The sequence below is a fragment of the Rhincodon typus genome, chromosome 36 (genome assembly GCF_021869965.1).
Source record: "Rhincodon typus isolate 14 chromosome 36, sRhiTyp1.1, whole genome shotgun sequence".
Lineage (NCBI taxonomy): Eukaryota > Metazoa > Chordata > Chondrichthyes > Orectolobiformes > Rhincodontidae > Rhincodon > Rhincodon typus.
Window position 1 is genome coordinate 4873641 of NC_063367.1, and position 15477 is coordinate 4889117.

Sequence of the window (15477 nt, forward strand, 5' to 3'; positions counted from 1 at the left end):
ACCCCCTCACGTCCATCCAAGGCACAAAACAAACCTTTCAGATCAGATAGAGGTTCACCTGCACATCTGTCAATATGGTCTATTGCATCCACTGCTCCCGATGTGGCCTCCTCTACATCGGTGAGACCAAGCAGAGGCTCGGAGACTGCTTTGTAGAGCACCTGCGCTCTGTTGCGACAAATGACAACACCTTCCAGTCACGAAACATTTCAACTTTCTCTCCCACTCCCTGGGCAACATGTCCATCCTGGGCCTTCTCCAGTGTCACAATGACACCACCCAGAAACTGGAGGAGCAGCACCTCATATTCCGCCTTGGCAGCCTACAATCCATTGGTCTCAAAGTGGGCTTTCTCGGTTGCAAAATCTCCCCACCCCCTCATCCCCGCCTCCTTGACCTGACACAACCTGTCCATTCTCTCTCCCACCTATCCGCTCCTTCCACCTCACTGACCAATCCCCACCACTGCCTACCTGCACTCACCTATCACCATCCCATCTACCTTCCCCAGCCCCACCCCTCCTCTCTCTCTCTTCATTTTGGAGCTCCCTTCCCCTTCCCCAATTTCTGAAGAAGGATCCCGACCTGAAACATCAACTTTCCTGCTCTTCTGATGCTACCTGGCCTGCTGTGCTCCTCCAACTCCACACTGTGTTATCTCAGGGCAATTCACTTCTCTCCATCTCAAATGCGCACTTAACATTCAGCTGTGCTGTACTGTGAGGTTATTTGTCATGAAGATGCTGTCAGCAAGATTGCTGAAACAGTACTGAAATATCAACAGAAGTACGGGGGATTAATGAGAGGGCATGGAGAAACATAATTCCTCCAAAGAATCCTTTGAAAATATTCTGAACAGGGGTTCCTTTTACCTTTTCCTTTGTGAGATGCGGTTGGTTGCTGACAAGACCAGTATTTGATGACCATCCCTAATTGCAATTGAAATAAGTGGCTTTCTTGACCATTTCAGAGGGCAGTTAAGAGTCGATAACATTGTTGTGGGTCTAAAGTCACAGATAGATCAGACCGGATAAGAATCACAGATTTCTGTTATTACTAAAACTACTTTTCAATTCCAGATTTTATTAATTGAATTTAAATTCCACCAGCTGCTATGATGCAGTTTGAAGCCAGAGGAACAGCTTGTGCTTCTGGATTACTAGGTCCAGTGATATTGCCACTACATCACATCTCCCCAGATGATCAAAGCTTCTCAGGGTTGACACTAAATTTGCAGGATTTATTTCGTACTGTCCAGTGAGTAGATTCCTCTACTGTTACAAGCTGTTCAGAAAGTATTCAATACCATGAAATAAGGTTCTCAATCTGAGGTGCAAGCTTTTGCTCTGGCACAGACTTATGCTATTTTAACGTGGCACTAACTGCAGCAGTATTCCCATGGTGAGCCTTGAAAACTGTCACAATCCCTCAGTGAACAATGGGAAAGGAGGAGCAGGCCTGTTAGAGCAGGTTGTGGTCAGCCATTGCTACTTTGGAGTTCGTGACCCCACTTGAGGTACTCACCCCACTTTGGGAAACCTTTCTCTAGAGACAATCATAGGATTGTTGCTGAAGGGTAAAGTAAGGAAAAGATTTTCTCAACCGTGGGACATGCAAGAGCATTTTCCAACCAGTGAACTAGCCTTGAAGTGTAGTCACTGTTGCAACATAAGAAGCATGGTGGCCATAATGTGCTCAATAAGTTCCCACAAACAGAAATGAGGAAACAGTCAGTTTGTTGTCATGATGTTTGAAGAGTAAATATTAGGTCACTGGGCAAACCTCCCTGTGTTTCTTCTTTAAACTATTGATATGTGATCTTTTTATGTCCACGCGAGGGCAGGCAGGGTTTTGGTTTGATATCTCATCCAAAAAGATAGCACCTCAGACAGGGCAGCACTTTCTCAGCACCAATCTAAATTATGCTTATGAGGCTTTGGTATGGATCTTAAACTTACAACCTTCTGGTTGAGCACTGAGAATGCTTTCCACTAAGCTACAGCTGAATATTGCTGAATAGCAGGGGACATAGGGCAATGGGTTAGAACAAAGCCCTTCAAACTTCAGAAAGGAGGTCTGAAACACAGGGTTGGGAGGCGGAGGGAGGTAGCACAATGGCCTTGGGAGTCAATGAGTTGGAAAATGGAGCTTGACTAAGACCTTTTGTCAAAAGAGTTTGCAGGTGTGATGTCATGCCCTTAGCAATAATAACTTTTATTTATGTAGCACCTTTTACATGATTAACGTTTCAAGCTTAGCACAGAAACATTATAAATAAAAAATGACATAGACCTATTTAGGGAGACCATAGGTCAATTGATGAAAAGCTTGGTAAGAGAAGTAGGCTTTAAGAAACATCTTACATTAAAAAGGTGATGAGGTATGGGGAGACAATTCCAGGCAATTGAAGACATGGTAAATTGGTAGATCAATTAAAATTGAGAATGCACAAGAGGCCAAAATTAGAGGAGTGCAGATATCCTGGAGATTTGTGGAGTTGGATTACGGAAATAGATAAGGGTGAAGTCATAGAGGGTTTTTCAAAACAACAATGATATTTAAGATTCAAGATGTGTATTGACCCGGATTCGATGTATGTATAAGGGGGATAGGGAAACACAGCTCAGTCAAGTTACAAGTTTCACAAGTTTCAAAATCTCCCCTCCCCCTACCGCATCCCAAAACCAGTCCAGCTCGTCCCTGCCTCCCTAACCTGTTCTTCCTCCCACCTATCCCCTCCTCCCACCTCAAGCCGCACCTCCATCTCCTACCGACTAACCTCATCCCGCCCCCTTGACCTGTCCGTCCTCCCTGGACTGACCAATCCCCTCCCTAACTCCCCACCTACACTCACCTTTACTGGCCCCATCCCCGCCTCTTCGACCTGTTTGTTTCCTCTCCACCTATCCTCTCCTCTATCCATCTTCTATCCGCCTGCCACTCTCTCCCTATTTATTTCAGAACGCCCTTCCCCTCCCCCTTTTCTGATGAAGGGTCTAGGCCCGAAACGTCAGCCTCTCTGCTCCTATGATACTGCTTGGCCTGCTGTGTTCATCCAGCCCTGCACTTTGTTGGCGCAGTCAAGTTAGGACTTGAGCAACAGACTCCTGCATGATCTTACGTTTTTGGAGGATAGAATGTAGGAGATTAGCATGGCTTGTGTTGGCTTGTGTTGGAATGGTCAAATCTGGAGATGACAAAGGCATGAAATCTAAACTGAAACCAGGGCACTTTTGGAGCCAACTGAACCAGATGGGATTCAAGACAAAAACAGAAACTGCTGGATGACACCAGCAGGTCTCTCCACATCTGTCGAGAAAAAAACAGAATTTATATTTGGTATGAATTGTGTTTTGAAGGAGAATCTTGTCGGACACAACAGGTTTACTCTGTTTCTCTCTCCACAGGTACTGACAGACCTGCTGAGTTTCTCCACCATCCTGAGTTTGTTTCAAATTTCCAGCATCTACAGTATTTTGCTTTTGTATGAGATTAGGAATTAGTTTGAAATACAACTGATCTTGTCATCACAGTCATAGTTCAATTTTTTTATCTCATTGCACTTTGTTTTCCCACTTGCTCTCATAGAACAACTGTTAAATCCCAGTGCTGGTGAGTAGATGCACAAAAAGGGCTCAGCGTGTCTCCATGTGGATGTAAATCCTGCTGCACATTGTTTCTTGTACCGCCGCTGCTGTGTTTGTCTGTACTGTCCGTGCTTTAGCGTGGTAGAGCATCACCTGATCCATGTTTACACTTTTGAGAGTCTTCTTTTGTCCGAGTCCAGTGGTGCTTGGCAAACGTCCTTTCCCTCCTTCTTCTGGTTTAGCCTCTGCTCTGGGATTCAGCAGTAACTTTGTTGCTGCATTATGGGAACATTGCATTGCTTGCGCATGTTTTACCATGAGGAAAATGATGCATGGCTGTTTGGCTGTTCACATTTCCCAGGTGTAAAGGCAGTGCAGCAACATGAACACAATTTGGGAGAGCAAAGAGAAATCTATATTGAACATCCCATGAGCTAGGAAAGAGGTTCCTAAGGAGAGCAGGTTACCTTTCTCACATTTGCTATTTCACTTCTGTTTTAGGCATCATTCAATTGAATGGCAAAACAGACTCGGGGATGACTGCCTTCTTTTTGACCCCTCTAATCCCCTCTTAAAATCATATGATTCACCATACCCATTTCTTTTTTACCATCTGAAGTCAGATTCTCTCAAACCAAGAAAAATGCAGTGCCAATCAATTGGCTAATTACATTGGTCAACAGAACTTGACCCAATGGCTACTGATACAGAAACATGTGACTGCAGTTATGAGATTTCACAGACTGCTCTGGTAGCCGGCCATTGATTCTGTCTCCATCCCATTGTTCAGCAAGCTGTGATCAGAGGGGAAGGAGTAGTGGCATAGTCAGATGAAAGGCCCAGCACTGAGTGATGGAACACAGTCTAAGGTCTGTGTGCTTACTGCCTGGTAAGCCACAGGGCGAGGTGTCTGGCAATGAAAGGAAAATCGAGAAGCTGCAAAGACACAGGTCCAGTTCCTGGAGGCTACTCTGATGCCCCTTGTATGGGTGGCATCCCACATTGAGGGATTCCAAACCATTCCTCTGCCCCATTTCCCCAGTAGCAGGGCTATCTAACAACCCACACGGCAGGGAAACTAGTCAAACACATCAAATAAGATTACCTCTTCTGCCCAAAATTGAAAGCAAGAGTTTTCCTGCGGTTGAGACTTTGTTGAAAACCTGGTGCTGTTTAAACTTAGATCTAATCAAGATGCCCATTCTTCATGCTGCAACTGCATTACCCCATTGGATCTTCACAATGCCTCCATAGCTAAAGAGTACACTGATGCTCCCAAGCTTTTCTTGAGAATAACAAAATTGTGTTGATTCCCAATCCTGGTTATGCTGTCAGCCAAGGAATTATACATGACATGACAGGTTGAGGAAAAGGATAAGGGAGATCATGCACATGTCAAAGCAAATGTCCCCTCAATCTTTCAATGTATGGCAAGAATTTCAGCTTAATCTAGAACAGCCCTGAATTTCATTGATTTTGTTTCCTCACAGGGAAAACATCGGTATTTTGGTCAGGAATGGGTGGGGTATAGAGGCATTCTAAATGTAGTTTAATCTATCTCTCTCTGTGACTTAGGAAAATTGATGGGAATGAATGAAATCAAGGAGAAACTGACCCTCCCAGAGAAATGCCGGAGTGACCAAGCCATTGTCCAGAAGGTGTTGTCTACAGCCAACCTTGGGCGAGTGCCATGTGGGCTGGATAATGAGTACAGGTAAATGGAAAGGGCTTGGATCGATGAAACTTTTCTCCAAGAAAAGTATTTTAAGTGGACTGAGAGATAATTAGTGTCAAATTTAAGATTATCACAACAATTTCTACGAAGAAGATCAGTATGCCATTTGGTTGCTACATTGTTTCTGACTGGGCATGACATTGCCTTGGAAAAACAGCAGAGAAGCAATGTTATTTATTCAGAGAATGCAAATTCCCAAAATAATTTGCTGAGTTTAAGATGATTAGTCCATCACTCGGTCTGTAGAAGGGCCCTCCTTGGTAATGTGCAGCATTGTTTGTTTCTTTCCACAAGTGCAGGAGGGGTTTGTACTGATGGCCCAGCAGTGGATGTTGGCTGTACATGGGCCTTAGCTTTCCCTGAACCTATTTAGCAAGGCCCAATCTCACCATGGTAGTGCAATGCCTGCCCTTCAACAGTTGGAGCTTACTGCAAGGAACTTGTTAACGATGTCCTCTGTTACCCAATACTTGATGCAAAGGCTGTCATCTGGTGGATCTTGATCGGGAAAGTTGCTTCTTATGGAATGCTAAGATGGAAGATGGATAGTGTGTAGGTTGAACAGGTCTCCTTGGAGTCGTAAGTGAGTTGCAGCATGCGTGGTTTCAACCAGCCTCTGGATTTCTGTCAGTCAGCAGATGTGTGGGGGCGTATCGTTGCCAGAAAGCCGGGGATGTGTTGAATGTGCATTGTTGCACATAGTTGAAAATTAATAAGATGCATGTGTGTGTGAGATGACCTTTGCTGGACAAGTGCACAGTACTCTTTCTGCAGATTATGTTGCAACAAAAATGAACAACAAAACAGCAACTTTTTCTCATGGAACATAAGTTTTTTGTGACCATTTGAAATTTGGCATTCTTGCATTTGTCCTAATATGTGCAAGAAGAAAAGCTTAAGCAACCTGTCTCTCCTTTGGCAACATGAACGTTTTGTGCTGCCAACAGTACAGTCTTGCTCTCCAGCACAGCACTGGCATAGTTATGGTCTATGTAAGTTCAGGTAATCCTCAATAACATTGTGGTTCCATTTCTGAGAAGCGCAGCTTTAGGGTGTCATGGATTCCCATAGGAATTAGTGTTTAATTCAGAGTTAGATTCCTTTGGACATATTCTTGCCCAGAAAAGCCAAGTTCTAATATCATACTGTACATGTGCAGCACTATGCATTCCTAGCAGTAGTAACTTGCAGAACAAAATAAATCACTGAATATAACAGAAACATTATAAAATTCACATTTATTTGAAAACTTTATCCAAAGTTTGAATACACAGAAGGACTCAATTTGTTAATGAAGGATGCAATTCTGTACCAAAGCTACTTGAATATTCACTCATATAAAACATAAAACCATAGAACATAGGAGCAGGAGGACATTCAGCTCTTTGAGTCTGCTCCGCCATTCGTTATGATCACAGCTGATCATCCAATTCAGTAGCCTTTTCCTGCTTTTCCCCCATATCCTTTGATCTATTTAATCCTAAGATTTAACCCATTAAACCTAAGAATTATATTGAATTCCTTCTTGAAATCAAACAACGATTTGGCCTCAATTGCTTTTTGTGTTAGCAAATTCCACAGGCTTACCACTCCCTTGTGAAGGAAGTTCTCCTCATCTGAGTCCTAAATGGATTACGCTGTATCCTTACACTGTGATCCCTGGTTCTGGGCAACCACCCCACCCTGCCATTGGGAACATCCTTCCTGTATCTACTCTGTCAAGCCCTGTTAGAATTTCATAGGTTTCTATGAGTTCCCTCTCATTCTTCTAAGCTTCAGTGAATATAATCCTAACCAATTCAAGCTCTCATACCTCAGTCCAGCTATCCTAGGAATCGGTCTGTAAACCTTCTCTGCACTCTCTCTATGGCAGGAATATCCTTACACAGATAAGGAGACCAAAACTGCACACAAAATTCCAGGTGTTGTTTCACCAATGCCTTGTACAATTGCACCAATACATCCCTGCTCCTGTACTCAAATGGTCTCACGATGAAGGCCAACATAACATTTGCCTGCTTCACCTCCTGCTGCACACATATGTTTATCTTCAGTGATTGGTATATGAGGACACCTGGGTCTCACTTTACATTCCTGTTTCTCAGTTTATAGCCATTCGGATAATAATCTGCCTTCCAATAGATTTATCAAGCATGATTTCCCTTTCATAAATCCATGCTGTCTTTGCTGGATCCTGTCACTGTTTTCCAAGTGCTCTACTATTAAATCTTTTATAATGGACCATAGCATTTGTCCCCACAACCAACATCAGGCTGAATGGTCTATAACTCCTAGTTTTCTCTCTACCTCCTTTTTTAAAAAGAGGGGTTACATTAGCTGCCCTCCAATTTGTAGAAATTGTTCTATAGAGTTTTAGAAGATGACCTCCAATTCATTCGCTATCTCTAACATTACTTCCATAATTACTCTGAAATGTAGATTATCAACCCTGTGGATTTATCAGCCTTTATTCCATTAAGTTTCCCCAACACCACTTCCTTATTAATACTGATTCCCTTCAGTTCCTCCTTCAAGTTCCCCAACAATTCTGGTGCGTTATTTGTATTCTCCTTTGTGAACACAGAACCACAGTATGCCTTCAGTTATTCAGCCATTTCTTTGTTCTCCACTACAAATTCCACTCTTTCTGACAGTAAGGAACCTACAATTGTCTTCACCAATCATTTTCTCTACCCATACATTTGGTAACTTCTACAGTCAGTTTTTATGTTCCCCGCAAACTACGCTCTTATTCTGTTTTCCCTTCCTTAACCAATCCTTTGTTTCGCTTTGAATTCAAAATTGCTCCCACTCTTCGAGTCTGTGGAAGTTAACCGATGCATGCTTGAATGTTTGCTATTGCCTTTCCACAGTCATCCCTTTAAGTAACATCCCCCAATCTAACGAGCGGTTTTAGCCCAAAACGTTGAGTTACCTGCTCCTTGGTTGCTGTCTGACCTGCTGTGCTTTTCTAGCCTCACACCTATAGACTCTGGTTCCTCAGTCCGTCTTGGCCAATCTGCACTTCATACCATTGTAGTTTCCTTTATTTAGATGCAGGTCTTCAATCTCAGATTTAATTACTTCACTGTCCATCTTAATGAAAAATTCAAACAAATTATGATCACTCATCCCTAAGGGGTCTTGCACAGTTAGATTGCCAATATTCCTTTCTCATTACATAATACCCAGTCTAGGATGGTCTGTTCTATCATTGGTTCCCCAACATATTAGTCCAGAAAACCATGAAGTGCACATTCCAGGAACAAATCCCCTAGGATATTTGTCCAATTTAAATGCAGATTAAAGTCGCCCATGATTGCAAATTTTCCTTTATTGCATGCGTCTCTAATTTCCCAACTCTACCTGGACAGATTTCATATCATTGGAGTTAATATTCTTCCTCATTAATTTCGTCTTTAACCAGTAATGCTACCCCATTAGCTTTTCCTTTCTGTCTGTCTTCCCTAAATATTGAATAACCCTGGATATTCAGTTCCCTTCTCTGGTCACCCTACAGCATGTCTCCGTGATCCTGACTATATCATACCAGTTTTCATTTATTTGCACAATTAATTCATCCACTTTATTGTGAATGCTCAGTGAATTAAGACATACAGCCTTAGGGCATGTCTTTTCAACATTACTTGTCATGTTTCCATTACTTTTCACTATGGCCCTTTTTGATCCTCGCCCTTGATTTCTCTGCCTATCGCTTTTCTTATTCCCCTTTCTGTCTTTTCAAAGACTTGATTTCCCTTCCTCTAACTCCTTGCATAGGTTCCTATACCCTCCCTGTTGGGGTGTAACCTGGCCAGTTTGTACTGATCCAACCTCACCTGAACCGGTCCCAATGCCCAAGAAATCTGAAACCCTCCCTTTTGCATCATCTCTGCAGCCATGTATTCACATGATATATCCTGTTATTTCTACTCAGACTGGCACAGGGCACTGGTATCTCTACCTTTGAAGTTCTACTTTCCGACCTAGTTCCTAACTGCCTATATTTTGCTTGGTCCTGATTGTTTTTTTAAAATCTATGTTCTTTATACCACTGATGACCGACTGTGCATCTTCCCCTCCAGAATTCTCTGTACGTCTAAGACATACTTAACCCTAATATCAGGGAGGCAATAGACCATCCTTAAGTTTCCTTTGCTTCCACAGAATCATCTGCTTATTCTCTTAATATTGAATCCACTATATCTATTGCATTCCCAAACCTTTTACTTCTCCCTTGTGCAGCAGAGCCAATTGTGGTGCACTGATTTAGCTGATGTTGCTTCCCTCTGAGATGTCAGCCCTTTCAATTGCGTCTGAAGTGGTATATCTGTTTTGCAGTTGAATAGCCACAGGAGATTCCTGCACTGCCTGCCTAGTTCTCTTGTTCTGTCTGGTGATCAGTCTGTGGGGGCTTAGCCTGCAGTGTGACTTTGTGGATTTTTTTTCTATTCATTTGTGAGATGTTGCTGGCCGGCCAGTATTCCTTACCCATCCCTAGTTGCCCTTGAGAAGGTGGTGATGAGCTGCCTTCTTGAACTGCTGCAGTCCACCAGCTGTAGGTTGACCCACAATGCCATTAGGGAAGGTAATTCCAGCATTTTTGACCCAGCGACAGTGAAGGAATGGCGATATATTTCCAAGTCAGGATGGTGAGTGGCTTGGAGGGGAACTTGAAAGTGGTGGTGTTCCCATATATCTGGTGCTCTTATCCTTCTAGATGGAAGTGGTCGTGGGTTTGGAAGGTGCTGTCTGAGGATCTTTGATGAATTTCTACAGTGCATCTTGTAGATAGTACACACTGCTGCTACTGAGCGTCGGAGGTGGAGGGAGTGGATGCTTGTGGATGTAGTGCCAAGCAAGCGGGCTGCTTTGTCCTGGATGGTGTCAAGCTTCTTGAGTGTTGTTGGGGCTGCACTCATCCAGGCAAGTGGGGAGTATTCCATCACACTCCTGACTTGTGCCTTGTAGATGGTGGACACGCTTTGAGGACTCAGGAGGTGAGTTACTTGCTGCAGTATTCCTAGCTTCTGACCTGCTCTTGTAGCCACTGTGTTTATGTGGTGAGTCCATTTGAGTTTCTGGTCAATGATAACCCCAGGATGTTGATAGTGGAGGGTTCAGTGATGGTAGCACCATTGAATGTCAAGGGGCGGAGGTTAGATTGTCTCTTATATGTGATGGTCACAGCCTGGCATTTGTGTGGCGCGAATGTCACTTGCCACTTGCCAGCCCAAGCCTGGATATTGTCCAGATCTCGTTGCATGTGAACATGGACTGATTCAGTATCTGAGGAGTCACGAATGGTGCTAAACATTGTGCAATCATCAGCGAACATCCCCACTTCTGACCTTATGATGGAAGGAAGGTCATTGATGAAGCAGCTGAAGATGGTTGGGCCGAGGACACTACCCTGAGGAACTCCTGCAGAGATGTCCTGGAGCTGAGATGATTGACCTCCGGATCCCATGAAGTCTCCACAATGTCCCTAATTGCCGCTCCATCTCTAAAACCTGGGCTTTCAAGAGCTGCATCTGGAGAGATATATCCTTCACAAATGCTGACCCTAGGCACCAGAAATGTTCCCAGCTTCCCACAGGGAACCACGGATTTGAGCTCTCCTGCCATGACTTACCTCTTTTAGAAGATGTTTAATATCAATTAATATCACTTACTCTAGAGCCCTTATTCCCTGGTCCTCTTTACTATAGATTAAAGTCCTTACAAACTATAAACCACAAAAAAGACATCACAAATGATAAATCAGAAAACAAAAGAAAAAATGAAGCAAAAAGAAGAGATTGTTGTAATTTTATCTCTATGACATTGTGTTAAAAATAGCTGGTGATACTGGTGAGATATCACCGTGGATTCTTTTGCAAGAATCATTTTAACATCTGAGTCTTAATTTACCTGTTAATGAATTTACTGTTGTCTACCTGATGCCAATGCAAATGACTAAAAATCCAGAAATTGTGCTGAGCATTTCCTGTTGACCCTCTTGTCTGTGTCTTATGGTCTTTTCATACTCACTCCCTGCTAAATTAGGATCAGGGATTGTAGTCAGGTCCCAATGTCGGAAGATTCCAGCATGACCTAAAACCAGAAATACCAACATAACTCGAAGAAGTAGGCCCAAAAGATAAAAACATCTTTGAAGTGATAATAATGTAGGGCAACGTTAAAAGAGGACTACCAGTGGTAACACCAGTCACAGCCTGTTTGGAAATCCCATGAGCAAAGACAATTGGCTCAAAACACAAACTGTCACAGGAATGTGAGACCGATAATTTAGGACTATTAACTATTCCCACAGTGCAAATAGGGTTCACTCAAATGGCAGGTATAAATTATTATCTGTCCTTGAGGGATTCATGAAGTAAGCTCTGGTCTGTCTAAGAACTTAGCTCCCTGCCAAACTCAAGTGAAAAGCATTAATTAAGAGATAGGTTTTCTGGATAGAGTTTGTGCTGAAGTGCAAGATATAATTTTGCTAGAGAGAGTAGTTGAGGTATTAATCTTAAGAGACAATGTTTAAATAGTTATGGTAAAGAAGGGTGAGGGGTGGGGGGGCTGTAGGATTAACATTACAAAGGGTCAGCACAGCCACAGTGGGCTGAACAGCCTCCTGTGTTCTAAACAACAAAATTCCTAGTGTTCCCTGGCCATGTGCAGAAGCGGAGGTTATTTAAAACCTGAAACTTTAATCACTGTTGGTAATCTTGAGTTTAAACATAAATGCAGCACTTTCTAATTGAACATGATCAGTCTTGCTGATTTGTGGGGATCTTTGATGTGCTATCAAACCTCCTTTAAGTAAGCTGTCTTGCCTTGTCTCTTTTTTCCTCATAGGTTCGCTGCTCGAACAATCAGTGGTGGTGCTTTGGTTCTCGTTACCCTGGTAGCCAAAGAAGATGGAGCTGCTCAGCTAACGATTAACTGTGAGAAGATGGTGATTGGCACGATGATGGTGAAAGACATAATGCAGGCACTGACCCAGTGATGAAGCTCATATATCTCTCAGTCTGACATGGTGGGGGTGGGGTTGGGGTTTGGGAGTTGCCTCTCACTCAGCTCTTGCATCCTCCACAACCCGTGACAGCACCCAGCCACTCAAGAAACCACTGGCTGCAGGAGATACAGCCCAACTGAAATGAAAAGCATTCACTTAGTTAGGACAGAACCTTCTCCAATATCCAAAACAATAAGGTGCAGGAGTAGAGTATTTGGTTCTTTGAGCCTGCTCCATTATTCTCTATAATCATGGCTGATGTGATTGTGGCCTCAACTTCTCCTTCCTGTCTCCTCCCACCCAATAACCACTGATTCCCTTGTCAATCAAACGTGAAATGCAGTTCTGGACAAACTCAAAGACCTGGCCTCCCACTGCTCCTTGCAGACAAAAATTCCTAATTTTCAACTTGTGTCCTCTAGTTCTAAACTCCACCACATGGGGAAGAATCCATTCGGTATCCACCCTATCAAGGTCCTTCAGAATCCTAGGTTTCAATAAGATCACCTTTCATTCTGCTAAACTTCAATGACTACAGGCCCAATCTGTCCAGTATTTCCTCACAAGACAACTCCTTCATAGCAGGAATCAATCGAATGATTCTTTCCCTAACTGCTTCCAGTGCAATGGTATTCTTTCTTAAGTGTTGTGTGTGATGAGATCCTGATTAACTTGCTGAAGGATGACAATAAGTTGACTTCTAAAAGTTGAGCAACCAGCCCTTTGCCCTGCCACACTCCACTGAAAAATCTGATACTGTTTCAATTCTTATTGGTTATCAGGGCCCCTGAATTGAAGATTTTCCCCTTTTCTGTTTCAAATGTCAATGTTTTACTCAATGGATTTTCATCACTTGTGTTTATCTCTTTTGGAATTTCATCTCTAAACCACTCTGCCTCTCTCTTCTCCATTAACCTTCCTCTTTTGATCAGCCTCTTAATGACTCTGTCCCACTGCTTACCTGATCTCCTGCACTGGTTTCACTTAACAATGATATTCAATCTTCTGAGTTGGTCTACTATAGAAAATTGTTGCCTGATATATATTAAACTGAATCTAAATCATCAGCAAACAAAATATAGCACCTCAATCTCATGAGTTACACGTTTTGCTTGACAACCATAAAATACATCATGACGTTGTAAGAATCAATATCTTCCAGTTTGCAGGCAAAGATTTTTTAAGTGCTTTTTGTGGTCATAACTTTGAAAAATGTTGCCGCAATTATGGAAGACATGTTCATAGAGACAAATATTTCTCCATTCCCTTTGAGAATTCCTTACTATTCTCCCCTGGCAGCAGCCAGTGAAGGAAGTACTGGGCTTGTACTGAGACAGGAAATGGTGATGTATTGTGGATACACAAACAGAAGTTGCTGGAAAAGCTCAGCAGATCTGGCAGCATCTCTGAAAAAAAGATCAAAGTTAACGTTTTGGGTCTGGTGACCCTTCCTCAGAACAAAACGTTAACTCTGATTTTTTTCTTCACAGATGCTGCCAGATCTGCTGAGCTTTTCCAGCAACTTCTGTTTGTGTTCCTGATTTACTGCATCTGCAGTTCTTTTGGTTTTTATTTAGATATTGTGGTACATGCTTTGTCTCTGAAATACTTCCTTTGTCAAACTACAAGAGTCATACTGGAGTCGAAACATTACGTCTGTTTCTCCCTCCACAGATGGACCAGACCTGCTGAGTTTGCTTGCATTCCTTGTGTTTGTTTGAGATTTCAATATCTGTAGTATTTTGCTTGTATCCTTGGTACCTATTTGGGTAGCTGATGGTCAGCAGCCATCTGAACTGCTTTGAGAGGGGAAGCACCCACCCCTCAAATTTAGATCTAAGGGAGAGAGCCGAGCATTGAGGCAGGATGATAAATGATACTCCAAGTGTGAGTCTGGAGGGGTGTTGGAACCAGATGTCGAGGAATTGTTTGTGTGGAGACTGTAGGCAATTGTTCCAAATGGCCCTGGACAGGATTTGTGCTTGGAGCTGAGAGAGGTCAAAAAGGAGGTGTTGGTATAGTGATATTTTAGACCAGTAATCCAGAGACCCAGGCTAATGCTCTGGTGTCATGGACTGAAATCCCACCACAGCAGCTGGTCAAATTTAAATTCAATTTTAAAATCTGGAATTGAAAGCTAGTCTCAGTGACTATGAAATTAACATCAATTATCAGAAAAACCCAACTGATTTGCTATGTCCTTTAGGGAAGAAAATCTGCATTCGTTGCATGAACTGACCCACAGTAGTGTGATTGACTCTTAACTGCCCTCTGAAAAGGCCTAAAAACACTCACTTCAAGGAAATTTAGAGCCAGTGATGTCCACATCCCAAGACAGAGTAAAGAAAATAAACCTGAACTATTAGATTACTGATTTGGAGACAATTAAGCCACTCTATTTAAGACAATCATGTATGGGCAGCAAATACTGACCTTGCCAGGAATTCTCATTCCATGAAATAATTAGAAAAAAAGGAATAAGGATTGTAGTAATCACTTATAGAAAAAAAGGAATAAGGATTGTAGTAATCACTTTTACTGACAATACAAACAGTCATGTGGCTCCTATTGGCCAATGAAGTGTTTGGCATGAAGGAGCTAAGGATCATACAGGTATTTCTGCTATAACGTGTGTTTCGTTAATGCAAATTGGCTGTAACATGATTGAATAGTGGGCGCTGTTTGGATAACGTGAACTTTCTATTGTACAGTATAGTGATTTTTCTATAGCAATTTCCCCTTAACGTGATTTTATAAAGCAATTTTCTATAGTGCAAGGTCACACAAGAACGCAACTATTGTGTTTTAGGAGAAATACCTGTACAGTTTTAAAAGCGAAATAGGTTTCCAATGAGAGCTTAAATTATCCAAAAAATTCCAATCAATATTTTTAATAAAATATTTAATCATTTCTGATGTTTTGCCAAGGTGCCAAAATTTTTAGCTGAAGTGGGCCTATTGAAAGACATTCATTGGATCAAGTCATTCAGTTGAGTCCTAATTTTAGAATGATATCTTTTCATCTTTTAATCTGTACTGTCAATTCATTTGTTTGTAAATGTCACACTGTAATTGGAACCTTCCACCATTGGTTGTGCTGCAGTGTTTGTAAGTGCAACTTAAGAAATCCACATAGACATTAA

The 15477-nt window shown here is 42.3% G+C and overlaps 1 protein-coding gene across 1 annotated transcript in view; it reads left to right on the top strand.

The window, feature by feature from the left end:
• LOC109935210 (adaptor related protein complex 3 subunit beta 2) overlaps positions 1-12350 on the top strand; it is a 173048-nt gene extending 160698 nt beyond the window's left edge. The window contains exons 26-28 of the mRNA XM_048617141.1: positions 3589-3612; positions 5163-5301; positions 12175-12350. Coding sequence (XP_048473098.1) covers positions 3589-3612; positions 5163-5301; positions 12175-12325 — 314 coding nt within the window. The 3' untranslated portion in view covers positions 12326-12350. The remainder of the gene's footprint in view (positions 1-3588; positions 3613-5162; positions 5302-12174) is intronic.
• The last annotated feature ends 3127 nt before the right edge of the window (positions 12351-15477 follow it).